The 27,470-nt window shown below is 39.6% G+C and overlaps 2 protein-coding genes and 1 pseudogene across 5 annotated transcripts; 2 read left to right on the plus strand and 1 right to left on the minus strand.

The window, feature by feature from the left end:
• The first annotated feature begins 13,672 nt into the window (after nt 1-13,672).
• Nucleotides 13,673-17,520, plus strand: LOC113016950 (G2/M phase-specific E3 ubiquitin-protein ligase-like). Of its 4 annotated transcripts, XM_026160172.1 has the most exons (9): nt 13,673-13,857; nt 14,064-14,124; nt 14,692-14,827; nt 15,049-15,137; nt 15,365-15,657; nt 15,941-16,164; nt 16,449-16,649; nt 16,764-16,953; nt 17,206-17,520. In XM_026160172.1, the coding sequence occupies exons 5-9, from the start codon at nt 15,528-15,530 to the stop codon at nt 17,511-17,513; spliced, it is 1,053 nt and encodes a 350-aa protein (XP_026015957.1). In that variant the 5' UTR covers nt 13,673-13,857; nt 14,064-14,124; nt 14,692-14,827; nt 15,049-15,137; nt 15,365-15,527; the 3' UTR covers nt 17,514-17,520. The 4 variants fall into 4 exon arrangements, with proteins under 4 accessions (XP_026015957.1, XP_026015958.1, XP_026015960.1 ...); XM_026160173.1 differs by lacking the exon at nt 14,692-14,827; XM_026160174.1 differs by lacking the exon at nt 13,673-13,857 and having other exon boundaries at nt 13,931-14,124.
• A 557-nt stretch (nt 17,521-18,077) lies between these two features.
• On the minus strand, nt 18,078-20,158 carry LOC113016397 (uncharacterized). Its single transcript, XM_026159211.1, has 3 exons — nt 19,933-20,158; nt 19,678-19,740; nt 18,078-19,327 (listed from the first exon to the last, which is right to left on the minus strand). The coding sequence occupies exons 1-3, from the start codon at nt 20,032-20,034 to the stop codon at nt 18,215-18,217; spliced, it is 1,278 nt and encodes a 425-aa protein (XP_026014996.1). The 5' UTR covers nt 20,035-20,158; the 3' UTR covers nt 18,078-18,214.
• A 2,733-nt stretch (nt 20,159-22,891) lies between these two features.
• LOC113016547 (5-hydroxytryptamine receptor 3A-like) lies at nt 22,892-26,942 on the plus strand (annotated as a pseudogene).
• The last annotated feature ends 528 nt before the right edge of the window (nt 26,943-27,470 follow it).

Genomic DNA, 27,470 nt, shown 5'->3' on the forward strand with positions numbered 1-27,470 from the left:
TGCTCCAGTCTGCATGGAAAAGAATCCTTGGGCAAGATACTGTCAGTGCGCTACAATGTAGCTTGCCATCACCAGTGTGTGAATGTGTGTGTGAATGGGTGAATGACTGAATGTAGTGTAAAGCGCTTTGGGGTCCTTAGGGACTAAGTAAAGCGCTATACAAATACAGGCCATTTACAATTTACCATACTGAACTTTAAGTTGCTCCCGAGTGTGACTGTTAGATAGAAAGCATTTGAGCACAGAAAAAAGTGCTTGTGTAAATGAGGCTTGTAGTATAACGTAGAGTAGAAAGGCTATAAGAACCAGTCCATTTACATTTCACAGTGTGATGGACCGAGCAGTGAAGGAAACTTAGGCACAGGTTAAAGTCCAAAAAATGATTTTTTTTATTTAACCCAAAAAACATAATTGGTTAACTCATGCAAAAAGAATCAAAATCTTGGGCCCATAAAAGAGGTCAAACTAACAAAACTCTACTCAAAGTTAACAACACAACTGATAACTCAAACAAACTGACCTAACTTAATGAGACAAAGGGGAAACTTAAATAGTGGCTGATCAGCCCACAAAAACAGGAAAAGGGGTAAAACACACAAAACCTAACTAAACCAAACATAATGAACTCCAATTCCCCCCCATGGTCCTGAGTTATGGCGTGAACCAATTTGTAGCCTTCCTTTAAAGCTCGCTCCGCCCCTTTTCCACCTCTTGGCTCCTTAATCAAGGGACTGGAACAGCTGCAACTAAGGTAACTCAGAAAACAAAAGATTAATCATACATAACAGTGTAAACTAAAATGTGCGCACTTATTTTAGAATGCAGCGTTATGTGGATATATGAATTAACTAAACCAAAACCAGTTATTTATTGTCCTGTAAATAAATTCCTATATTTAAAGAAAGAAATGTGAATGCAATGTTACTTATAAGCCTCTACACTAACATGGTGGGTATTACCACTGTGTGGCTGTAAGTGCAGCCATCACACACAGCTATATTTGTTTGGACATGAGGACCATTAGACAGCAACCCTCTGCAGTAAATTAACATGTATAACAAGTATTTAGATGTAGATGTAGCGAAGGTGACCAAACACTAGAATTCGTCAGTGCAATCTAATTCAATGTAAAATAAATAATTGAATTAATAAATACAAATAAAAGTTTAAGAGCTCTGTTTTGTGCTTTCCACAAAATTAAATACACAATAAAATATCTGCAAGTTCTGAGTGTAGTAATTTTAATAAGATGTATGTTTTACGCTGAAATTGGCAGCTCTCCCAGTTCCTCCGCACCTTCAGTCAAATACATAATGAGTTTATGCCCATGACATTTCTAAGGAAATAAAAGCTCTTCTTTTTATGATTGCACATATAATAGATATGAGTAAAGTTCTACCTTTCACTGGGTTTCGCACTGACATAAACTATAATTTCTGTTTTCTGTTGCACTTGTACATTAAACTACAGGAGACGCATGCTAATGATTTCCAGAACAGGGCTTTCAATGTTCATAATTTGTTGTGCATTAAAAAATGGATGTTGTAAATGTGAATCTCCTGCTGTGTTGCTGGAGGCAAACAGCAGGAGATTCACATATGCCAACTGTGTCTATGAATCCCTTTATCCCACAAACTGTGATGCACTGATTGACTTTCTCTGCAATTTGAGCTAAAGTAGCTCGTCTGTTGGACTGGACCACACGGGCCAGCCTTCACTCCTCACCTGCATCAGTGAGGGTTGGCCACCCATGATCCCATTGCTGGTTCACCGTCATTTCTTCCATGGACAACTTTTGCTAGATACACCACAGAAGAGCCGCAGTTTTTGTTATGTGCGGTAGTGATGTGACGTTCTGTATCGAGGCTTCGAAGCTTGTGTCGAGTAATTGAGGGGGCGTTTCCGCAATGCGCGTATCGAGGCTTGCTTCATTTATGGGAGGACCTGAAAATGATGACGTCCGAAGCCTCGCTGCCCGGCTGTACCACGTGACTGGTTCATGAAGGGGTTCGAACTTTGCCGCGAGCTATGACAGATATAAACCCCCCAGACTTCATTCAAAAATGTGGGTGTTTGATGGAGAGTTGCGGTTAGTGAGAGTTTGGAGACAGTTTGGAGGTTTATGAGAGTGAGGAGAGAAGGTCAGGAGAGAATGGAGCCAGCTAAGAAGAGGAGGATGTCCTCCCCTGTGTGGGAACATTTTGATTTTATTCCTCCCAACAAGGTATGTAAATTTCTACAGAAGATGTATTTTCATAATACTGATGGTGCAATACAATTTATGTTAAGCGGCTTTACTTTTGTACAAGGTGAAGTCTTTGCTATGTGCCAGGGAGCTGGGATATAACAACAACACCTCATCCATGCTTAGGCACTACAGAGCTTTGCATGAGAATAAGGGGAACACCGATTGTGGAGCAAGACCAGGTGAGCCATCAAATGCCATGATAATATAGCATGCAGTAATGTTACTAAATGATATAACAATATTATACAGCTGTTATAAGTTATGTGTGTGATATTTATATTTGTGCTTTGTCTTTGTTCTCCTGAGGAAAGACAATAATCTCAAATAGATGAAGACCTGGTTAGCATGGTGATCGAGGACTCCCAGCCATTTAGCATTGTGGAAGACAAAGGATTTAAAAGATTTGCTAAATCATTAAATCCTAGCTATGTTTTCCCCACTAAAAAGGTCATAAAAGCAGTGAAAATGTAGTTTTTACAGAATAAAATGTGAACAGGCAGGACTGAGGCTCAGTGTGTAGCTGTCCATACCTCAACGTTACAAAAGCACAACCACTGTCCACACTCCAACCACACCTCACCTCACAGTAAATGATCATTTCCATTTTAAGCATTTCCAAATAATCATTTTCCATACTGCCAGTATAAATATACACAGTATACTGCCATCACTACAATATACATGTTTTACACACTCCTTTTGTTGTTGACATTTACAGGCTGTGTGCAAAAGTCCACACTCTTCAAATTCATGCCAACTAATATTTTTACGTCCAGTAGGTGTCCTACTAGAGCAAATGAAGCTTCAAGAAGCTTTGCGCTGGAGTGAACCAATTGGATGAAAAGCTTCAGTGCTTCATGAAGCTTCATCTGCCCATCACTAATGTGCGGGCTGTGTGCAGGCAGGAGTGGTAGTAGGAGGACCCAATGTGCAGACACTCAGAGGCAGAACGTGAACTCAAAACAGCTTTAATGCTGAACTCAAAGGGCAACAAAACTAGGACTATAAAATGCACTTACGCAGACAGAACACACAGCTAGATTGGGGTAGATCACGACACCAACAAGCTGAAACACAAGGCTTAAATACACAGAGGGAGCAATCAGGGAATGAGTAACAGGGGGGAAACACAGCTGGGGCAAATCAGGCCTAACGAAATAGGGGAAGCAAAACCAGATACATTAACATCAGACATGGGCCTTCAAAATAAAACAGGAAACAACACAGATTGAACTAAAGACACAGACTCACACGCAGGCACTGCAACAGAAGGAACCGAGACGTAAACCATAAGACAGAACACAGACAAAGAAACCAAAGACTAGAAATGATAAATGATATAATAAACTCAAACCTCTGGGTCAAAGACCCAGGCATCCTAACAGTTTTGGAGACGCTATGACCCAGTTGTGTAGCCATTTCAATTTGGCCCTTGTCAGACTTACTCAAATCAATTCATCCACTTGCCCATTTGTTCTTGTTTGCAGAGACGGGTCTTCCAGCAGAATCTGCATGAATATGAAGATACTTATTAAGTTTCATGTCTTATTCCATGTTTGTTTAACAATGCCTGGTAACTCTTTGCCATGAACTCTGTGCCGTTGTCTGACCTGATACACTTTACCTTCCCGTGTGGGGCTGTATCGGCCAAAAAGATTTCAGTTGCTTGCATTGTTTCACTTTTGTTGTAAACAATAATGCATATCTGTGTCCATCTCATGATTCTGGATCTATCGGCCCTGCTAGATCCGTATGTACCAGCTCGAGAGGTTTCTCGGCTCTTCTGTCAGGGTTTCTATTCCTAGACTGGACAAATTTTCCCTGGATACACACCTCACAGTTCAACCTTTGGTTGTCTGTTTTCCCCTTGATTTTCATACCTTCAACCACATTTTGTAACTTCAGAATGTCACTATGATTGCAATGTCCCAAAATTTCGTGCCATGTCTGCACATTAAGACAATTATTACACTTCTCATCATACTCACTTACAGTTTCAAGGTAATAAAGTCTGTTGTGCTCATGGATGTAGAACTATGTACCGTCTCTGTGTTGAAGGACGTTCCTTCCTTTCTTAAAGATGATAGTAGCTCCATTCACGGTGGCTGCTCTCACAGAGAAGATATTCTGTGGAAATGAGGGAATGTATAGAGCGTCTTTCAGTGTTGTTTTACACTGTCTCCCTCGGCTGTCAATCAAGCACACCTCTGCTTCTCCTCTGCCTTCAGCTACTCCTTTACACCTGGTGCCATCAGCTAATTCCACACAGTGTGTTCCCGGTTGGAAGTCGTCATTAAATTTCTTGAACGCTGTTTTATCATTCAGGATGTGTGATGTTGCGGCAGTATCCACCATCAGGCCTTTGGTCCTGATGTCCTGTTGCTGTTGAGGTTCCGCGTAGTCATTGCTCATCCGGAAGACATAGGTGTCGTCGCTCTCTGCGTTGCCGCCCTCCTCCGAGGCTGTGCGCGCTTCATCATTCCGTTGTCGTCTCCTGCAAGTCGACTCTCGATGAGTATTGCTTCTACAGTAACCGCACCTCTGTTTATAGCAGCATGCTCTGGCTAAGCCTCACCGAACACGCTGTACTTTGCGACTTTTCTGGTGGTAAACTTTCTCCTCTTCAGCCGCACTCGCCCCAACACTCCACACACTGCCCCACTTGGACAGGTCCGGTGATTCGGTCCAGAATCTACAGACAGAAGGTCAAGGTTAGTTCCACAACATAAAACACGTGTAAGCGATTCTTCTTTGAATATGCCGCGAGCACGAACTCAGGTGGTTCGACGTTCCAGCGGTGAGCTGCTCTGTGCCACTGCCTTAAATAGCAGCTGGGGAAATCAGCCAGATCAGCCGCAGGTGGACACCATCCACAGGGGTGCGTGGGCCAAGAGTGAGAGCCCGTAATGAGCTCCACCCAGGCAGAGAGGAGGAGGAGAGACAAAAAACTAAAACTAACAACAACAAAACCTGTAGCCAGCGTGGGCCAACCAGAGAGACACGGGGACCGTGACACTTTCCCCTGGCGTAGCTTCAATATTTTCCTGGGCCCATAACCTGTTAGCAGAGATGGGTCTTCCAGCAGAATCTGCATGAATTTTGAAGATACTTATTATCTAGACGGAGGAATAATCACACGTGGAGCATCGGCTTTTACCGGAACATTCACACCAAAAGGTGACTTTGTTTACTGAACTCTGTGTATACTCTGCAGCATAACAGGAAGCATCCTTTCAAAATAAAATCACAACAGATGACAATAACTAGCTCAACAGTTCTACTTTTAACACACCAACTGAGAGATAAGAGATAATCACTTGGTGCATTCTCAGTAGGTACATTTCCAAGTAAAGTTAAGAAAATTATGTTAGTCAGGAAAGCTATTGGAATTTTTGTGGGGCCTCAGAATGAGAGTGACTGACAGTAATTTTGTCTTCCATTTGTGAACAGTTGTACTATAACAGCTGTCATTTTCTCAACCAGCTGCTTGCTGATGTTCTTGCAGCCCATTCCAACCTTTTGAAAGTCACCAATCTTTTCCCTGGCATCCTTAGACAGCTCTTTGGTCTTTCTGTGGTGGTGATGTTAATGATGTAGACATGTTAGGAGTGTAATTAAATACCCTTCAACAAAGTGGTGCAATTAACTGTGAAAGCTGGCTTGGTAACTGTTTATCCGTAAGTTGCTAGATTGTTTGCTTAAGCCAAATTCTTGCTAGTTTGTAATGGATCAAATAATGATTTTCCATACTAAGATGGACATTGATGTGTTATTGGTCCAGAATGTTTTTGTTTGCTTGATAGATTTATTAAATAAACATAGAAATTGGAAACTGATATTCATTATAAACAAAGTGTAACTCAACATCAACTTTAAATATGAACTATACTAAATATGTAAAAAAAAAAAAATAAAAAAAAGTTTTGGAGCCCAGCCCACTCAGTTTTTTAAATCTCCAGGCATTTTTTTTTGGGCATTGGCACTTCTCCACACCTGCCTCTCTGCTCTGTGCGTCATCAATTTTTACCTGTGACTGGACCAAATTTTCATGCCTTTTGATGTGTTGTGCTTCTCACACTCTTATTAATGGCTAACAAATTTAGGTCATTACATCCTGTCTGCTCTATTTCAGGCCCTTTGCCGTCCCTGTAGCCACAGTCACTCTGTTATTGCTGCTGTAATAATGATTATGATAATGAAGAGCTTTAACAGTAATGACTGCCATCATTAAAAGATTAAATTAGGCACATGTAATAGTGTAACTCCTTTTCACTTCCCCTTGGGTTAATGATACATTTTCAAGTAAGAATTTATTTTACAGTGACTGCTGTAATTTCACTTTTATGGCTCTCCCAGTGCTTGATCAAGACAGAGAAAAAAAAGGTGTGTAACCTAAGCAGTTTTTTATATGATCCTGTCCCATTACAGTTTTTTCAAGACACAAAGTACAGAGTCACTGTACAACTCTTCAGAAAACTAAAGTAATCACCAAACAAATGTCATGTAGCTCAGTTTTCACCAGCTGCCTTTTGCCTTTTAAAGGTCAGGCTTGTATGTTTAAAATTGATTTAATAATTCAAGTGAAGATGATACTTCAACAGATCTGTTGAAAGCATAACAAACTTTTAGTAAGAGTGAGTGTTTGAGTGAAGACACCCCGTGAGCTCATAATGAGAATATAACCTCCAACTGCGACCTCGGAGCCGGCATCTTTATGCTCTCTCTAACCTGAAGCCAAGTCTAATTTAACTTTCTTCTTTCTTTTTCCCCTGACTTGTGAACAAATTTAAATTCTGACTGAAGACATCACTGCCTTAAGGCCCTATTGACAAGGTGAAAAACAAGGGTCTCCTCCAGCTTATTTACTGCTCCTGTGAGCCAACCAATTTGCTGGCTATCCTCTCAGTGAGCTGTAATGGCTTCTTGGCTGTCAGCGTTTTAAATCCTTCAGAGACCCACAGTCTGGCAGTAGATGAGGCCAAGGTAGGAGGACAGTAAAGCAAACTGTCCTCATCAGAGGTGTAGTCTTTCCACAGTCACAGCGATGTTCCGCCACTGTTTTTTCACCAGGAGAGGAAATAAAAATATTTAGTTAGCTCAAAGTTAAAAACAAAATGAGTAATCAAAGCTGTTGTCATGACGTCTAGAGCCAGATTCAGATTCGTGGGCTGCACCAGTGCAAAACCCTCTTTTGACATCAAAAAGCTATTGATTAGGTTTATCACAGAGGCCTGGTGTCAGTTTTATGACTGAAAGCCACCAGGCAAATTAATTTGATGTATTGCAAAAATGCACCCATGGGGATGAAAAGTTAAAGTTAATTTATATACAAAGATGCAATCAGTTCATTTCATCAATTACCTGCCAAGAGCAATACAAACTGGAGGCTTGGAAAGGAGCACAACCCATGAGAGGGATATGCAGTGTGAGGGAGCAGCTGTATGAAAATAATGCAGTGTAAGCGCAGGTTTTACGCCTGATTCTTTCTGGAAACAGAACGGCAGTTAAGATAAATCAGAAGAAGCTGAAGAAAATTCATCGTGGTTTCCTATAATGGTGAAGTCTTCTGTTAGAAATTGCTGGGAACTGTTTCAGATTCAGATGGAGTGCACAATTTATCCAGAGGCTAGCTGCGTCATTACAAACGACTCGATCTTAAACCTGAAATCTAACAGCTGGCGCGTGTGTGTGTAGAAAAAGACCAAACATTATTTACAGTGAGCTCCTGAGCCATTCCCGAAGATACTGTCTCTGCATGAATCTACTTTTTTTTTTTATTTGTTTGCTTTTTAAAGCAGTAAAAACTTGTCTTGTTAAATCTAAAATGTCTTTAATTAATTACTTAATTATTTCGGTTCATTCCTTTTTGTGGTATGAATGGTATGAATCAGATAGTCTAAGATGCTGATTACCTTGGGGAGATCATTTGTTATGAACCAGGATTATGTGCCTGTTGTTTTGTTGGTGCTTGGGACATGGATATTCAAAGTTATCACAGAGTTTCTGAGCGTCAAGAACTGGAGTTAGAAGTATCATCAAAAAAAATTCAAAGAGAGTCACACAGTACAGAACAAGCCTGGAAAAGCTAGGAAGCAAAACACTGAAAAAGAAAACTAAAGAGAGATGTGCCTAAAGACCCCAGGACAACTGCCAAGATACTAATGAATGACTTAGCCAACTGAGCAATTGTGGCCTCAAAGCAAATAACCGTGAGGTTAAAGAAAATCTCGACTTTTGCAGAAGAGACATCCTCAGCTCAGACTGAAGTAAGCTAAGAACAACTGGAGAAAGATTATTCAAACTGGAATGAGGTGCTTTGGTCAAATGAAACAAAACTAAAGCTATTTGTTCATAAAAATGTTGTTTATGTTTGGAGAAACAAGGGACAGGTGTATAAAAGAACCCTTTCCCCACGTTGAAACATGGTGGTGGGAGAATTATGCCCTGGGGTTCTTTCAGTACATCTGGACTCGGTAAAAGGAATCATGAAGAAAGAAGGACATGTTAAGGTTTTGAAAGTAAACCTTAAGAAGTTGGCAGCAAAACTGGGTCTCGGTCATCACTTTGTCTTCCAACAAGACAACCCAAAACATGCATTGCTTCTGATGAAGAACTACCTCCAGAAGACCAAAGTGAATGTTACTGAGTGTAATGTGCAAAGCCCTGACTTTGATCCCATTGAAAATATAAAGAGTAAAGACCAAGGTCCATACCAGAAGACCATCAAATCTAGAGGAGCTTGCCAAAGAAGAATGGGCTGAGATTGCTCACGAGATGTGTGATATTAATCTCTGGCTCTCTTCCACAGCATGTCCTTTATCCTGTCTTCCTTCTCTCACCCCAACCGGTCACAGCAGATGGTCCCGCCCCTCCCTGAGCCTGGTTCTGCTGGAGATTTCTTCCTGTTAAAAGGGAGTTTTTCCTTCCCACTGTCACCAAAGTGCTTGCTCATAGGGGGTCATATGATTATGGGGCACCGTTTGTAAACTGAAACATGCCGAAATTAACAGCAACATTTTTCCACATTTAGCTCTAAATCTTACAAAAACATGTTTTTTCGAGTCATTTTTTACAACATTTAGTAAAATATTTGTAACTTTTCATATTTAAAACAGGATTTTAAATGTTAAATCTAAATGCTAAATGTTAAATCTAAATGTTAAATGTTAAATCTAAATGCTAAATGTTAAATGTAAATATTATATTTAAATGTAAATGTTAAATGTAAATATTATATATAAATCTAAATGTTAAATGTTAAATCTAAATGTTATATATAAATCTAAATGTTAAATATTAAATCTAAATGCTAAATGTTAATGGTTCCAACACCATCATTAAGTTTGCAGATGACACCACGGTGATTGGCCTCATCAGTGACAACGATGAGGCCGCCTACAGGGAGGAGGTGGATCGTCTGGCTGAGTGGTGCGACAGAAACAACCTGCTGCTTAACACCGAGAAGACCAAGGAGCTCATCGTGGACTACAGGAGGAATGCTGACCCACATCCACCCATCCACATTAAGGGGACGGCTGTGGAGCGTGTGAGCAGCTTCAAGTTCCTGGGAGTCCACATCTCCGAGGATCTCACCTGGGCGACCAACTGCTCCAAGCTGGTCAAGAAGGCTCACCAGCGCCTCTTCTTCTTGAGGACTCTGAGGAAGAACCACCTGTCCTCAGACATCCTGGTGAACTTCTATCGCTGCACCATCGAGAGCATCCTGACCAACTGTATAACAGTCTGGTACGGGAACTGCTCTGCCTCGGACCGGAAGGCGTTGCAGAGGGTCGTGAAAACTGCCCAGCGCATCGCCGGAGCACCACTTCCTGCCATAAAAGACATCTACAGGAAGCGGTGTCTGAAAAGGGCTGGGAAAATCATCAAAGACCCCAGTCACCCATCACATGGACTCTTCACCCTCCTGCCCTCTGGGAGGCGCCACAGGAGCCTCCGGACTAAGACCACCAGGTACCGGAACAGCTTCTTCCCCACAGCTGTCAGACTCCTGAACTCTGCCTCCTGACATCTGACCCACGTTAAACTCATGGACTGAACATACACACACCCACAATGGACAACTGTACCCTCAAACACAATAATAACATGGACTGAACCACCACTCACAACCACTAGCACTTTATATAGCCTCTGTAGAAACTATCTACACCCTCACTTATCTTAACTGCACTACTGTATAGCTCTGTGTAAATAATCATTCTGTACATTCGATAATTTTTAATCCTACAACTGTTTACAACTTGCATAGTTCCCATTTCTGTATAACTGTATATCTCAGATTCTGTAAAGTTATTTATTTCATATTCTGTATAGTTTTTCATATTTATATCCTGTTCATATCCTGTACATAGCTTGTACTCACTACAGCCTGTACATACTTATAGTTCTAGAATATTCACAACATACTTCATACCGTGTACATTATAACATACCATAATAGACCCATTTCTGTAATATACTCACATATCTATATTATTGCTAATATATATTGTAATATATCTATATCACTAAAGCACTTCTGGATGGATGCAAACTGCATTTCGTTGCCCTGTACCTGTGCATGTGCAATGACAATAAAGTTGAATTCTATTCTATTCTAATTCTATTCTAAATGTAAATATTATATTTAAATGTAAATGTTAAATGTAAATATTATATTTAAATGTAAATGTTAAATGTTAAATGTAAATATTATATATAAATCTAAATGTTAAATGTTAAATCTAAATGTTATATATAAATCTAAATGTTAAATGTTAAATCTAAATGTTATATATAAATCTAAATGTTAAATGTTAAATCTAAATGTTACGGGAAACTAAATATTTAGCTAATATGCAAATTTATTGTACGGGTCAACGGTAATACCAAAATAAAAGCTTCAAGAAAACCTCCCGCGCTAAAGTGTGCCGGTCGCGGTCAGGTTCTGTGTTTGTGCTCCTCTTACGGTCACTTTTGACTGCCATGAGCTGCTTCGACTATTCCCTACCAGCATGTCCAGCGATTTAGCTGAAAACATTGGAAGAGCCGTTTTGTCGGCCATCCAACGATTCAGCGGTAATGCACCCTTGACCTCACAAACGCCGCAGCACTTGGTAAGTTTATTTTATAGCATTTTGGACGGGTTGATAGCAGTGTTAGCAAAACTAGCAAAGCTAAATTACTTAGCTAGTCCTCAATTATTTCATTTGGTAGGCAGCAGACAGAGATCGAACATCATACAACTCTATTTATTTATTTGGTAGGTAGGTAACAGTCGTTCTTGATGTAAATGTTTCCTTAGGAATCCAGCAATGCACCTGGACCAAGTAGACCTGCCGTCTCCACTGGGATACCATACTGCTCGGTAGGCCTTCTTACACATATCATTTAATTCATTTATCATGAAATTTCCCCTTGTGGGACTAATAAAGGTATGTTATCTTATCTTAGCTGACTGGTTTTGATATACAGTCAGGTTCATAAGTAGTTGGATACAGACACATTTTCTAATGTTGCTTCTGTACATTACCAGAATGAATTAAAAATGAAACTACTCCAATACAGTTGAAGTGCAGACTTTAAGTTTTAATTCAGTGGGTTGGACTAAATGAATGCATAAAAATGTGAGAGGGAAAAATTAATTTGTAAACACAATCCTATCATTTCAGAGGCTCTAAAGTAATTACACAAATTAAATAACTGAAAATAAAATGATAATTTCTATTACTTTATTCAAAACCCTTTGTTGGCAATGACAGCCTGAAGTCTTGAAGTCATGGACACCACCAGGTGCTGGCATTCCTCCTTACTAAGGCTCTGCCAGGCCTTTACTGCATTGGCTTTCAGTTGCTGTTTGTTTGTGGGCCTTTCTGTCCTAAATTTAGTCTTCAACAACTGAAATGTGTGCTCAATTGGGTTAAAATCCAGTGACTGACTTGGCCATTCAAGAATATTCTATTTCTTTACTTTATTAAAGTCATGGGGTGCTTGGACTGTATGTTTTGGGTCAACTTCCATCTTTATTATTAAATGCTGCCCAATCAATGTGACTACTTTTAGCTGGACTTAAGCAGACAAGTATGTCTCTGAACACATTCAGCTGCTTCAGTCCTGTGTCACATATTCAGTAAACACTACCAGTGCCACTGGCAGCCATGCACGCCCAAACCATCACACTGCCTCTGCCATGTTTTACAGATGATGTGGTATGCTTTGGATCATGAGTCGTTCCACCCTTCTCCATACTTTTTTCTTGCCATCATTCTGGTAGAGGTTGATCTTGGTTTTATCTGTCCAAAGAATGTTTTTCCAAAATTTAGCTGGCTTTTACTAGATGTTTTTTTTTTTTTTTTTTTGTTAAGTCCATTCTAGCCTTTCTATTCTTGAGGCTTATGAGTGGCTTGCACCTTGCAGTGAACCCTCTGTATTAGGGCTGTTCGATATGACAATATGAAAACATCTATCATTTCATATTATACGCTATCATTTGTTCTGTGGTGTCGCAAAATAAATTTTACGTCAATATTTTTCATCGTTTTGATGGTCACTGTAGTGGCTGTATTAATTTCTTAATTTTCTTTTTTCTGTTATGTTCTCTTTGACCGCATGTTGTCTGTTCACAGTAAAATTTTCAAAATGCGTCTCAAATCAATTCCAGGCCTTTTATCTGCTTAATTGGTAATGACATCATCATTTTAATATGGATACCCTAAATTAAAGCTGAGTCTGCACATCATGTCCATGATATAATTTTGATTGGAATATGTTTCAGTAAACGGGCAACAAAATAAAACTTGTTAGGGTCCAAATACACACTGACCTAATTGCAGGCCTTTGCTACTCTAATTGAGTGCTCAAAGCACTTTATACAACAGATCTCATTTACCCATTCACATGCACAGATTAATACAAGCACTTTTTCTGTCCAACATTCGCACACAGTCATAGTCGGATAAACTCATTGGGAGCTCTAGATTAGAGCACCTGGGAACTGAATCACCAACTTGACCAACAATCACCAAATGCTAATCTACAAGATACAAAAGGTTCAGTTTTCTGTGTAATGGGTAGACAATAGTAAGATGGTCTGAGTCTACAGTTTGTTTGTTTGTTTTTAATGAACAGATAACAGAAACCTTACGGATGTATTGTAATGCATAGGTATCTATCTGTATCTGTGTTTGAATTCATTTCAGGTTCCTCTTCCATCAGTTCCTCAAGCTCATGCTACGCGCTCACATTTTGTGAGAAAAAACAAGACCTGCAAACACTATACAAAAGATGTTGTGTGCTTGCCCTTGTCTTCAGCATCAACGTTTCTCATACCGAGAGGAGATTCACGAGCAAAACTAGCACAAGATGGCCTTATTGGGAAGATCTCCTTTACATCTGACTGGTCTGAAGCACAACTTAGAGAAGAAATAACAGCAATCTTCAGAAGAACATTTGCACTGTCAACTGGCCAGACATTCCCTTTTGAGTATTTGAGTACAATTAGAGGATGTAAACGACTAATGAAACCAAATGTTTCTAGCAAGAAAGAAGTTGGCTCGATTTGTTCCACCACCTGCCTCTATATAATGGCAGGGATACAAAAACCTGCACAGGTAAACATTTTATATTGCAGTGCAGAAATATTTATTGTCTAAAAAGTGAGTCTGTTCCCTTAATATAATTTTATTAATTGTATTAATTAATATTGCAGTTTCAGCAGGTGTAAACAGTTTTTAGTGCAGCCATGTGCCTCTGTGTTACCAGTGATTTGGTGCAACTGTATTTGATTTTATGTAGAACATGCTTTCTTTTCCCTCAGGAGGAACCAGAAGAGCTGTCTGATAGTGACTTTGAAAGTCCAGTCTGCCGGAGAAGACGAGGTATGTGACGTGAATGAAAACCTAGTGAGGTTCTAAGCTCGATGACCAGCTAGATTTTGTTACTGCAGTGCGTAATAATTCCTGGGGGGTTTGTTTGATGAGAGCATCGTTAATTTGTCCGATTGGGGCGATCGTGGCTCAAGAGTTGGGAGTTTGCCTTGTAATCGGAAGGTTGCCGGTTCGAGCCCCGGCTCGGACAGTCTTGGTCGTTGTGTCCTTGGGCAAGACACTTCACCTACCGCCTACTGGTGTTGGCCAGAAGGGCCGATGGCGCGATATGGCAGCCTCGCCTCTGTCAGTCTGCCCCAGGGCAGCTGTGGCTACAACTGTAGCTTGCCTTCACCAGTGTGTGACTGGGTGTGTAAAGCGCTTTGGGGTCCTTAGGGGGGACTAGTAAAAGCGCTATACAAATACAGGCCATTTACCATTTTAATGTTTACGAATTATCACAGGTGATTACAGCCAAGGAGGAATATGTGCCCAACTTTCACTTAAACTAATATAAGGATATATAAAGGCTGTTAACATTATGAAGCAAGTCATGCTGACCTTCTTTCCTTTGTTCAGTGCATCATGCGTTGTCTACAACACCAGGTGAAAGTGAGGCCAAGCATCAGGAAACAGAGAGCTGCATTCAAGAGAGTGAAAATGAGGGACAGGCGGAGGGACAGCAGATGTTTCCATATAATGTGGCAGAATTTGTGTAAGCTGTTGTCTAGGGGTTAAAGAAATCCTTCATTTTAGATGTTGTTTAGGATATTGTTTTGATGCAAGTTTCCAATTTGCATGTTTGGGGTTTTTTTGCTGAATGACTGCAACTTTAGGATTTACATTTAATTTTTTTTTTTTTTTTTAATGATGTAGTGTGAGAAATTCTTCAAGGCTGACATGTTTTATGATTTCTAATATCTCTTATCTACTTAGCCCTATTTTTCTGGAGGAAGATGAAGCTCTTGAAGAGGCAATTCAGCGTAGCCTCCTAGAAGAGTCTGATAGACTTACCATATTTCAAGGTAAGATTTGAAAGTAACCTTTGATAATTGAATATTTTATTTGCATCTTTACTTGCATCATTTTTTTGCAGTTACACAATTACAAAGGTAATTGCTCATTTCTGACTAATTTAATATGGACTATCACAACATAATTATATGTTGTAACTCTGTGCACTTGAGTCAAATGTACAGCAAATTTCCATTTTTCCCCAAGATCTGTTTGTCATTGTCCCTTTTTTATATAGGTCTTTTAAGAAGCTCAGCAAAGAAGAAATTGAAGGTCTTCTTAGAGCTCATAGTGAGAAAGTCATTACACCAGGAACAAGACAACTCCATATCAGTCGAGCCAATGTGTGGTCAACTGCTTTGCGTCAGTTCAAGAGACCCAAGTTTGCAGAAAGCTGTGAGATGCTTTATGTCACATTTGCAAGCGATGAACATGATACAGAGGAAGATGCTGCTGACCTTGGGGGGCCAAGGCGGGAGTTTTTCCGTTTACTGGTGAAGGCCATCTTTCAGGACAGTGGTGCTTTTGAAGGTAATAGGATTTCGCAGTCAAACTAACTAACTTACTTACTCAAGGCCTAAAGGCTTGTTGACGACACTCGTTTTTATAATGTTACAAATGCAACAACCACCTGATCTGAACATTGTTTGACAGAACATTAACAAGTTAATAAATGACTACAGATAATAAATCTGTTATGTTCTGTGTGTCTGAAACAGTAAAAAAAAAAAAAGTAATACATTTTTGTCTGTCAATCTCAAGATATCAGTTTGGGGTCTGTACAGAATATACTTTTTTGTGTGTTATTTTTCAGCTACACCAAATGGATGCACACTGAAATTTAACATCCTACACTTGCAAAATGGAGTATATCGAACCATTAGCAGGATGTTGTCCACGATAATAGTGCAAGGTGGAGAAGCACCTGCCTTTCTCTCTCCACATGTAGTAGACTACATTGTGTCAGGAGACATTCTTCAAGTACACCTAACACCGGATGATATAGGTGACCCTGAGTTAAGAGAGAATCTGAAAAAGGTGAATTGCAATATTATAACAAGAATATTGTAATATTTCCTATATTCACAAGTCTTCTGGTCTTCTTTTATAATATATAATAAATACACTTTTGGTTATTAGAGGCAATTCCATGTATTATATTTTCAATTTGTTTCCTTTTTGTTAAAAAAAAAATATTGGTGAAATACAGCCAAATAAACCAAAACAAAAGCATTTCGAGTCCAATTAAAATGAACCATCTGCAGTATTTGTGTACACTGGTAAAAAAACAAACATTTAAAGTGTTTTTCTTAAATATTTAGGTTGTAAATGCAACAACTCAACATGATTTGGAGGAAGCAGTCAGCTGCTGCAACTCATGGCGATATCAAGTTGAAGGTCTTCCACTCACAGTCACCATGGCCAATAAAGATCTGTTTGTGAAAAATGCAGCTCTATACCTTGCAGTTCTGCAACGGCAAAGCTGTTTTGATCAACTAACTGATGGCTTGTCCTACTATGGAGTGAGAGTTATATTTTTTATGTATCAATTGGTCATTATTTTATAATCATTTAGAGTGAGCTACTTTTTATATTTAAAACTGGAATTTAACCATTATTGAAACTTTTCTGTCTAGATTTTATCACTCCTGAGAGAGAACCCCAGTTTGCGTGTTCTGCTTGACCTATCGGGGGAGGACAAAGATCTGACAGCCAGTTTAATTGCTGGGGTTCTCAGGCCAAGCTATTCTGTCCTTGGGAGCAACAGAATAGTTAGAGAGGAGCTGATGGTGGTCAAATTTCGGGAATTTCTCCAGTGTGTCGAAAGTAAGCAGAAATTCACATAATGTAGTCTGGCCATGAAACAATTCGGGACACTAAAGTAAAACTTTGTCTTTTTATGTCACATGCGCACACACAAAACAGGAATAAAGATGTATGATAGCTTACAACTGACAAGCAAGGCAAAGACAGAACCTCTGTATTTTTTATAAAAACATTAGCCATCATTTAGTTGTTAGCTCAAGCTTTAACTATTTTAGTGTCCCCAGGTTAACGGTAGTTTTTCTTTGTTTTTAGATGAAGAGCTGAGAGACTCACTTGGAGAAAGGACTCTTACCAAGGATGAAGAGGCATTTGTGAAGGCTTTGAGGCCTGGTCACATCTTGGCTTTTGCCACCGGGAGCAGCAAGGTTCCAGCCATAGGTTTTCAACCAGCTCCTAAAATAACATTCATTCACGATGAAAGCAAACATCTCCCGATTGCACACACATGTGCAAATAAGCTTCAGCTTTTTGTGAATGAAACAACAATGGCTGATGATGATGCTTTTCATTACTGCTTCTTAGTAGCACTCATGAATGGAGCTTTATTCAGCACCATCTAAACATGTTCCAAAAAAGTGAAATTAAAATGGTGGGTTTGTTAACTCTAATCTTGTTCATTAATTGTAGTTTCAAGTAACTTTGCTTCATACAAGATAGTTGAAATAAATTCTGACTGCATTTAATGTTGAAATGTAATAATTTTCAAAGCTTCAATAGATTTATAAAAATGCTAACTCTGTATTTTCAACGACAAATCAATAAAGTCACTGGTGTAATACAATAATTTTATTAAGCTTTTCTTTTTTAAACAAGGACACTTCAAAACAGTTTATGCACAGAGTATACTAAACATGCTTTGTAGAACAAGCCAGGATTACTTAGACATCTAACAGCAACATTTATTAAGACTATTGCAACTTTACAATGATTAAAACAATACTGTAGATAATCTTGTGAATTGATTTAAAGACTGACTGTTCCATGTTGATAATTTTCACTGTTATACTGTATTACAGTGTGAATTTGATCTTTACTTCAATCTGAATAACTGGTTTTACCCATAAACTAAAGTGGTTGTAGCCTTCTGAATAGCCTATGAGTCACTGTCAGTCATTAATTCTGAGTCCTTATGTGGCAGGAGGCATCACTGCTAGAGGGGAGGGGCTTCTGCAGTAGTACAAAAACTGCATTTGCTGTACAGCATTTAAGAATATTAAGTGTCATCACTCTTTAGAACATCACTGGTATCCTGTGGTTGAGGTCACACATTTACAAGTTTGTTAAAAATATACTGCTGTGTTCGTTGAAACAATGTTTTACCATTATTGTTGTCTTCTTCAAAAGGGTGAATGCTTGTATATAGCTCTTGTAAATCGCTGTCATTTAATGGGACAAACCTACTTTCAGAGTTTGACAAGGAGGGTATGGAGACCTCTGCTGTAGAAAGTTCTGGGTTGTGACGATGAGACACATGAGTTCCGCAGGCAAAAAGCTGGATGGGAGTTCTATTACCTTCAGTGGAAACAGAGTGATTGTTATATCCAGCTTTGAATTCCTTCAAAGTGCGGTTGATTCGTGGTAGAAACACATAATGAAGGCAAAATAGGTCTGTTGCATTTTCTAAGTCTAGGATACCAAGTGATTCCAATTCATAAAATATAGGTGCATAAATGCGGCTACAGTTGTTGTTTAAGTCTCGGTTGAAACGCTCAATCCTCTGGTTGTGCACAGAACTTCCCATTAAGACAGAGCTTTCACCCCTGCTTGCTCGCATGTCCTCCCAAATCTGAGCATTCTCTCCTCCGTGATCAGTCCTGATATGCAGGGGTCTGCCAAATTGTCCAACAGCTGCAGTAAAGAGGGCTTTCACAGTCTCAGCTCGATTATTGCTGGAGCACTGAAGAAACATCAACATCCTGCTGTATCCATCTATTGCACCATGAACAACAAACTTCCAACGAATCAGTTTGTGATTTCCATCTATGTGCCATATGAAATTTGGATGAGGCACAGAATATACTCGCCGAGCAACTGCAGTTCTTCTCCTGGATAGAACACCAGCCGAGTCCACCCTCCGCAGTGACTTTCTTACGCGCCATCTTTGAACCACTATGTTTTTGGAACGCAGATGACCCATCAGCATCACTTCTCCAACATTTGGATGTTCAGTTTTTATCTGGGACACTATCTGATCTAACTCATGGTCACTGATTACATTGAATTTTGACTCTGAGATATTATAGTCTTGCAGTAACTTATACAGAATGGGCCTGGAGATGGAAAGGATAGATGCAGCTTCAGTAAAAGATGTTTTCAGGGAAAGAACATTTTCCAATTCCTCTTTGGAAATCTGAAGCCTTCCTTGGTAACCATCCTAGAACACGGCACAGAAAATCTCAATGAGCACAATTCTATAACAAAAGATGGGTAATTTGAGGCAATTGTACTGTGACAGATTAGCTAGAGTAATATTTTATCAATAGTTTTAAAATATGAAAGTGAGCAATCAAAAGACACTCACAGCAAAAACAGTAATAAAATATGACGTAAAACTTGTGAATGTTGTTGGTGGTGATGTGACACTGCTAGTAATGGACCCCTAAGAAGATGAAATGTATGTAGAATCAGAATCATTACTTTGACAGGATTTAATTTAAGGTGACATATTACACCAAAGAAAAAACAAAAATTAGTCAGCTAAATGATATGTGTAAGAAGGCCTACCGAGCAGTATGGTATCCCAGTGGAGACGGCAGGTCTACTTGGTCCAGGTGCATTGCTGGATTCCTAAGGAAACATTTACATCAAGAACGACTGTTACCTACCTACCAAATAAATAAATAAATAGAGTTGTATGATGTTCGATCTCTGTCTGCTGCCTACCAAATGAAATAATTGAGGACTAGCTAAGTAATTTAGCTTTGCTAGTTTTGCTAACACTGCTATCAACCCGTCCAAAATGCTATAAAATAAACTTACCAAGTGCTGCGGCGTTTGTGAGGTCGAGGGTGCATTACCACTGAATCGTTGGATGGCCGACAAAACGGCTCTTCCAATGTTTTCAGCTAAATCGCTGGACATGCTGGTAGGGAATAGTCGAAGCAGCTCATGGCAGTCAAAAGTGACCGTAAGAGGAGCGCAAACACAGAACCTGACCGCGACCGGCACACTTTAGCGCGGGAGGTTTTCTTGAAGCTTTTATTTTGGTATTACCGTTGACCCGTACAATAAATTTGCATATTAGCTAAATATTTAGTTTCCCGTAACATTTAGATTTAACATTTAACATTTAGATTTATATATAACATTTAGATTTAACATTTAACATTTAGATTTATATATAACATTTAGATTTAACATTTAGATTTATATATAACATTTAGATTTAACATTTAACATTTAGATTTATATATAATATTTACATTTAACATTTACATTTAAATATAATATTTACATTTAACATTTAGCATTTAGATTTAACATTTAGATTTAACATTTAGCATTTAGATTTAACATTTAAAATCCTGTTTTAAATATGAAAAGTTACAAATATTTTACTAAATGTTGTAAAAAAATGACTCGAAAAAACATGTTTTTGTAAGATTTAGAGCTAAATGTGGAAAAATGTTGCTGTTAATTTCGGCATGTTTCAGTTTACAAACGGCGCCCCATATATGATTGTTGGGTTTTTCTCTGTATGCATGGTAGGGTTTACCTTCCAATATAAAGCGCCTTGAGATGACTATTGTTGTGATTTGGCGCCGTATAAATAAAATTGAATTGAGTTTATACTTATTAAAAAGTACAATAAACAACTTAAACTGTTATCCAGCCAAAGTATACACAAATGGCTATTAGCATCAGGGAGGCTAATAATTTTAACCCTGGTAGTTTTTGTATTTTGTAAAATTAGTTTGTTTCTCTGCAAAATTATGCTCTTCTGACAAAGATCTGCAATCCTCAAACCTTCCTTTATATTACCATCCATGCCTGACCAACTGCTGTAGGTATAATGTGTAGGGGACCCAACTTGTCCATATACTGTATGTAAGCACCTTAAACTTAACTGCTTCCTGCTTTTGTTTTAAAAAGATCTATTGTATCTGGATAGTTTGTTCTTTTTTAAAGGCCCATAAATCAAGACATACATATGCAATTTTGGTTTATTTCCATCAAACCAGCCTTAACCATATGATTGGGGTTATATGTTTGTTGGGTTTTTCTCTGTATGTCTCATTGTAGGATCTACCTTACAATATGAAGCACCTTGAAGCGACTGTTATTGTGATTTGGTGCTGTATAAATAAAACTAAATAGAACTGAATTAACCCAAATTGTGAAAAAAATTGCTTGTCAATGGAAATGTTCCAAAAATAAACAAGCCCTTTACACCCTCACCAATATCCCAATATCAAACCACAAAAGCACAAAATATAACTGTGCAGCTGTGTTGTTATGTTATTTGAAACTGAAAAAGCTGTGACACCAGTCATCATGTTCTTACATTTGCTTTTCTACAGGTATTTGACTCATACAAACCCAAGTGCAGATGATTTAAAAACCTGTTTGAAGTCCAAACACTCACAGTGTGTGGATGAACATGTGTGTACCATCAAGTCATGGTAGATGCATCACACTAAAGCAGAACGCACGGAGGCAGAGTTGTGGTGAAGACAGTTTATTTACAGTGAGGGGGAGGTATTTACAAGGATAAAATATATACAGTGTATGAATGGGGACTCGGAGCCAGGACATGCAGGTGACGAAAACACACACAGGTAGTGCACTCGATTTGGTACTGTTTGATGCCAAAACCTCCAGACGGAAAACAAACCAGTCGAGGCAAAATCCTAGGGAGGAAACAAAACTCCTTACAGTCACCAAAATAATCCAAGGGCTCCAGCAGGCAGGGGCAGAATTTCAGACGCTCCAATAAAACGCCAATACTCCAACACTAGTCTTCTGTCAGGTAGCTCCTAAAGACCACTTCTGAGGAAAGCATCTGATGAGTAACAGGTGTGCCAGGTTCAGTGACTCACTGCCCCGCCTACCTATACAAAAAGGGAGGCACCAAAAAACACATACAGACAAAAACACCACATAACCAGAACCCAACTCCTAACAATATTAGTCTCTGAAGGTGGTTATAGGTTTCACTTGGACATCCACACAACTTTATCTGCATATAATGGTGCTTAAGCTGTTTTATTTTAGAAATCAGACACTTGTCATGTTAATAAGGGCTAATTAATGCTGAGACAGAAAATGTCAGGGGTGAGGGCTGCTGAGCTAATCGTCATCGGTTTCATGCTGCTTCATGACAAGACAAGAGAACATTTTGCTTACATTACTCACATTTTACAGAAAAGACAGCAAAGGGGATCTCTGAAAGGCTACAAATAAATTAAATTTCTATTAAAAGGTCAGTGTTAAGTAAATGGACTGGTTCTTATATAGTGCTTTTCTACTGTTCTGAGCACTCAAAGCGCTTTACACAACTTGTGCATTCACCCATTCACACCAGCACATTTTTCTAAGTGCTTTCTAAGTAACATTCACACACACTCATGCATCGGAGAGCAACTTGGGGTTAGTATCTTGCCCAAGGATATTTGGCACGCAGACTAGGGGAAGCCAGGAATCGAACCACCAACCTTCCGATCAGTAGATGACCTGCTCTACCGCCTGAGCTAAGATAAACAGACCGAACTCTGGATGCTGTGCAGATGATTTAAAAACCTGTTTTAAAACCAAACACTCACAGTGTGTGGATGAACATGTGTGTCATGGTAGATGCATCACACTGCAAAGTCAATATTAGTCTCTGCAGGTGGTTTACAGATTTCACTTGGACATCCGCACAATGGCTAAGCTTTTTTAATCTATAATATCAGACACTTGTCATGTTAATAAGGGCTAATTAATGCTGAGACAGAAGATGTCAGGGGTGAGGGCTGCTGAGCTACTCATCATCAGCTTCATGCTGCTTCATGGTAAGACAAGAGAATGTTTTACTTACATTCAGTTTCATGCTGCAAGGACAACAAAGTCTTTGAAAGACGGTCGCCTTAATAAGTATCACCTTAACTTTTATGTATGCAAATTAACATATATTATCTGTTGTACTTTGATAGAGTTACAATAGTGAAATTGCTAAACAGTAAATACTGCTTCATAACTTTTATTTCCTTTTCCAAAAAAGAAGGTTCACCAAGAACATTATGTTATACAGAATCAGTTTTATTCATCCTAATGTGTGGCACCAGCAGATCCTGGTTTTTTTTTTCATAATGTCTCAGTACACACCAAAAGAATAAGTCAGCAGACTTGTGATCTCAAGATTTTAACTGTTGTGATCATATTCATTCTCTACTGTCTATGCAGGAGTAAAATACCAATAAAAATAAAAGAACTGGCCTATTTTCATTAGCAGGAAGTTAAGATAATTATGTTTTCTTTACTCTTTATTTTCTAGATCTCAGACTTTGTGGTTTCTTTTAACTGCACCAGTCCAACTCCTGTCGCCCTATTCGAAGAGCTTGACAAAGATTTGTTCTCTAAAAAAACTGATTCGTCCTGTCAAAAGCTTTTCAAATCCACTTAACATAAGCATCAGTATCACCGTGGTGGGAATTTTAGGAGTGGTAAGTCTACACAGTTCACACACTAGATATTAAAAGTCATCATTTTGGTAATCTTAATGTTTATGATTCTAATATACTAATTCATATGTCTCGTCTTTAGGATGAAAAAGCCCAAACCCTGTCTTATGTCTTATGTCCTGGTATGTTTTGAAAAGATCTTACAAAATCACTAAATTATACTTATTCAAGAACATTGTACGTGTATGTACATGTATTCAAATTGTTATCTATTTAAATGGCTCTAGCCTATTGTTCTAACTATGTGCTCTCTGTATGTTGACAATAGAAACCACGTATAGATTCTAAGTTATAAGGCTTTTAAAAAAAATTTCAACCAGTAAATCATAAAGTTGACTTTGTAGACCCCACTCCGGGTCGGGGATGAGTTCCTGCCCCAAGTGGAGGAGTTCAAGTATCTCGGGGTCTTGTTCGCGAGTGATGGGAGAAGGGAGCCGGAGATCGACAGACGGATTGGGGCTGCAGCTGCAGTAATGCGGACGCTGCACCGGTCCGTCGTGTTGAAGAGGGAGCTGAGTGTAAAAGCGAAGCTCTCAATTTACTGGTCGATCTACGTCCCTACCCTCACCTATGGCCACGAGCTGTGGGTAGTGACCGAAAGAACGAGATCGCGGATACAAGCGGCAGAAATGAGCTTCCTCCGAAGGGTGGCTGGCCTCTCCCTTAGAGATAGGGTGAGAAGTTCGGCCATCCGGGAGGGGCTCAGAGTAGAGCAGCTGCTGCTCCACATCGAAAGGAGCCAGTTGAGGTGGTTCGGGCATCTGACAAGGATGCCCCCTGGGCGCCTCCTGGGTGAGGTGTTCCAGGCATGTCCCACCGGGAGGAGGCCCCGGGGCAGACCCAGGACACGCTGCAGAGATTATATCTCTTGGCTGGCCTGGGAACGCCTTGGTATTCCCCCGGATAAGCTGGAGGAGGTGGCTGGGGAGAGGGAGGTCTGGGCCTCTTTGCTTAGGCTGCTGCCCCCGCGACCCAGCCCCGGACAAAGCGGATGAAGATGGATGGATGGACTTTGTAGACTATGGGACTCCGTTTGTAAACGGAAACATGCTGAAATTAACAGCAACATTTTCCCGCCCTATAGTAAACTTTGCCAGACCTAAGACAAATGTTAATGGGTTGCTAACATGACCCTGCTCTACACAAAATGTATAGTAGTAGATGTTGTATTTCCCTCTATTTCAGCAGTTAAACTGGCATTTGCAGGCTGTATACCAGTTTTACTTTTCTTCTGCTTAATGTAGGAGTGGGATATTGAGGGACTGAACTGGGATGAGAAGGATTGTGGCGCTGAATGAGTCTCTGTCCCTCGGGAAAAACTTTATGTCCCAGATGTTCAAATAGCAGAGTTGTAAGTTTTCCACATTTTGATTGGCTACAAGCTGGACAGTTTTGAAGTTATAGTGGTGGAGGTCATTGAACAGACTGTTAATTAACATGGGTAACCCTAATCACGGCTTACTGGAGAGACAGCAATATGTAATTTCAGCCCTGCTCTCTTAAAAGACTTGTCATTTCATATTTTTGCTACTAAAAGTTTTTTTTTTTTTTTTAAATAAATTGCTATTATTAATTATTAAAAATGTTTTGTTATCCTTTTCTATTCTATTCCAGCCTGGATGAAGTCAGCTCCACCAAAACTCCTTATGTCTACTTGTACAACACAGGTCATGTGTATGATGATAAGCCCATCAGAGTGGTCAGTTCTATGCTTTCCCCTTTGATATCCAGAACTGCTCATTGACGTTTGGAGCAGATATACACTTTGATAAGGCTTTCTGAAACTTAAAAAACTAAAAATAAATTATTGAAAGTGTGAACTTCACACTCGACAAATTTGAAATCCATATCTGAACACAAAGCTGTTTGCTAATATTTCCAAATAAAACCATGCTCTTAAATATCAACCTAGCTACTGATATTAGGATGATTCAAGGCACAACTTCCAAACAGGTCCTGAATGAGTCCAGAGACATGATGGTGACCAATGGAGAGTGGGAGCTCACGATATCAGTATAGCTGATTCCACCCTGGAATTAGTTGTGGGAAGCTACTCAGAGATCACGTACTATGTAAGCTTTATTTTTTTTTACATGCTTTTATTTAATTATGTATTTTTGAACTGTTAAAGCTGCTCACAACAGTGCTTTTTCATGCACTGAAAAACTTCCTTTGTGTTAGTTCTTAATCACTGAGGAATGACAACAAACTTATGGACAGCTTTGGGCTTCCCTATAGTAACACTTTCTGGTGGTGCAGCACTGCCCTTTTGGAAATACTTCAGTTTCACCACATTCTTAAATTAGGTTTATACAATCTCAAATGAACAAGACTGCATGGCATCTTCATTATCTTCCTGTCATTATTTATTATACTGTCATGGTCCTGGGTCATTTTGACCCAGCGTTTTGTGTTTTGTGATTATTTTCCTCTGTTCTAGCTATTCTGTGTCCTCCCCCCTTGTGTCCGGTTCGGGTCTAGATTTCCTGTCTTGTTCTGAAAGTCTGTGTCTGTTGTCATTGTGTTCAGCTTGTCTCCTCCGGTCCTCATGTGTATTAGGTTCAGCTGTTCTTCCCTCTTGTGTGTGATTACCTGATTACCTTGTGTGTGTATATTTAGTGGGTGTCGGTCTGTGTTCTTTGTCGGCTCGTCTGCGTTCTATGGTGTTCCTGTCTCTGCGTCTCTCTGCCCCGCACCCCTTTTGTATGGTCCCAGGTTTGTCACTTAGTTTCTCCCAGTTTAGGTTTCCGTTTGTAATTACTCATGCTTCATTGCCTGTTTTTGCCACTACCACCCTGTAAATAAACGTCACTCGTATCATCAGTTTGCTGCATTTTGGGTCCTCCTTTTCCTCCACTCCACACGGCTCTCCGCCAGCCGTGACATATACAAAAATTTGTTTTCAGTAGTTAGAACCACCTTTAGCCACTAATCTGTGTGAATGTATCAATGTCTCACATCACTGTGGAGGAGAAAACCTTTAAAATCTCAAAGGTTTGTACCTGCGTCTCGTCCCAAGATCGTGCTAAGATGGAGACCGGTTCTCTATGTGGTGAACCTGCTGATCCCCAGCTGTTTCCTCATCACAGTGGACCTCTTCAGCTTCAACAAGGTCATGCTTAACTTTTCAATTTATCATAGCATTTCACTGGCTGTTTATTTTTGACAGCACTATCAATGAACACCAGTGCCACAAACCTCTCGGACAATCAGAGCATCTACAGTGTTACACTTCCAGTAAAACCAGTGCCAGCTTCCGAGATGGTTCTGGATGAACTGAGGAGATTAAGCAGAGATCTCACAGCCATCCGACTTCAGATGGACTAATGCTTTCAAGGGACCAAAGCTGCACAGGAGTGGGAGATGATTGGAACAGTGATCGATCGGCTGCTGTTTGGCTTGTACATCGTCTTTATCGTCACGAGCTTCATTACAATAATGAGCATCTGGATATGAAATAATTTGTTTGCAACATAATTAGGTGACAGAAAGATGAAAAAACAACATAACTGGCGTACTGTCGTGGTAATTGGCATGGATCACAAATAAATACAGTGCTATGGAAATGTATTTGACCCCTTCCAGATTTTTTATTTTTTGCGTTACCTGCCCCTCCCTCCCATGTCCACCCACACCACACTATTCAGTTCAATTCAGTTTTATTTATACAGCGCCAAATCACAACAACAGTCGCCTCAAGGTAGACCCTACAATAATACATACAGAGAAAAAACCAACAATCATATGACCCCTATGAGCAAGCACTTTGGCGACAGTGGGAAGGAAAAACTCCCTTTTAACAGGAAGAAACCTCCAACAGAAACAGGCTCAGGGAGGGGCGGGGCCATCTGCTGC

Source organism: Astatotilapia calliptera, chromosome 23, assembly GCF_900246225.1.
Source record: "Astatotilapia calliptera chromosome 23, fAstCal1.2, whole genome shotgun sequence".
NCBI classification, from domain to species: domain Eukaryota; kingdom Metazoa; phylum Chordata; class Actinopteri; order Cichliformes; family Cichlidae; genus Astatotilapia; species Astatotilapia calliptera.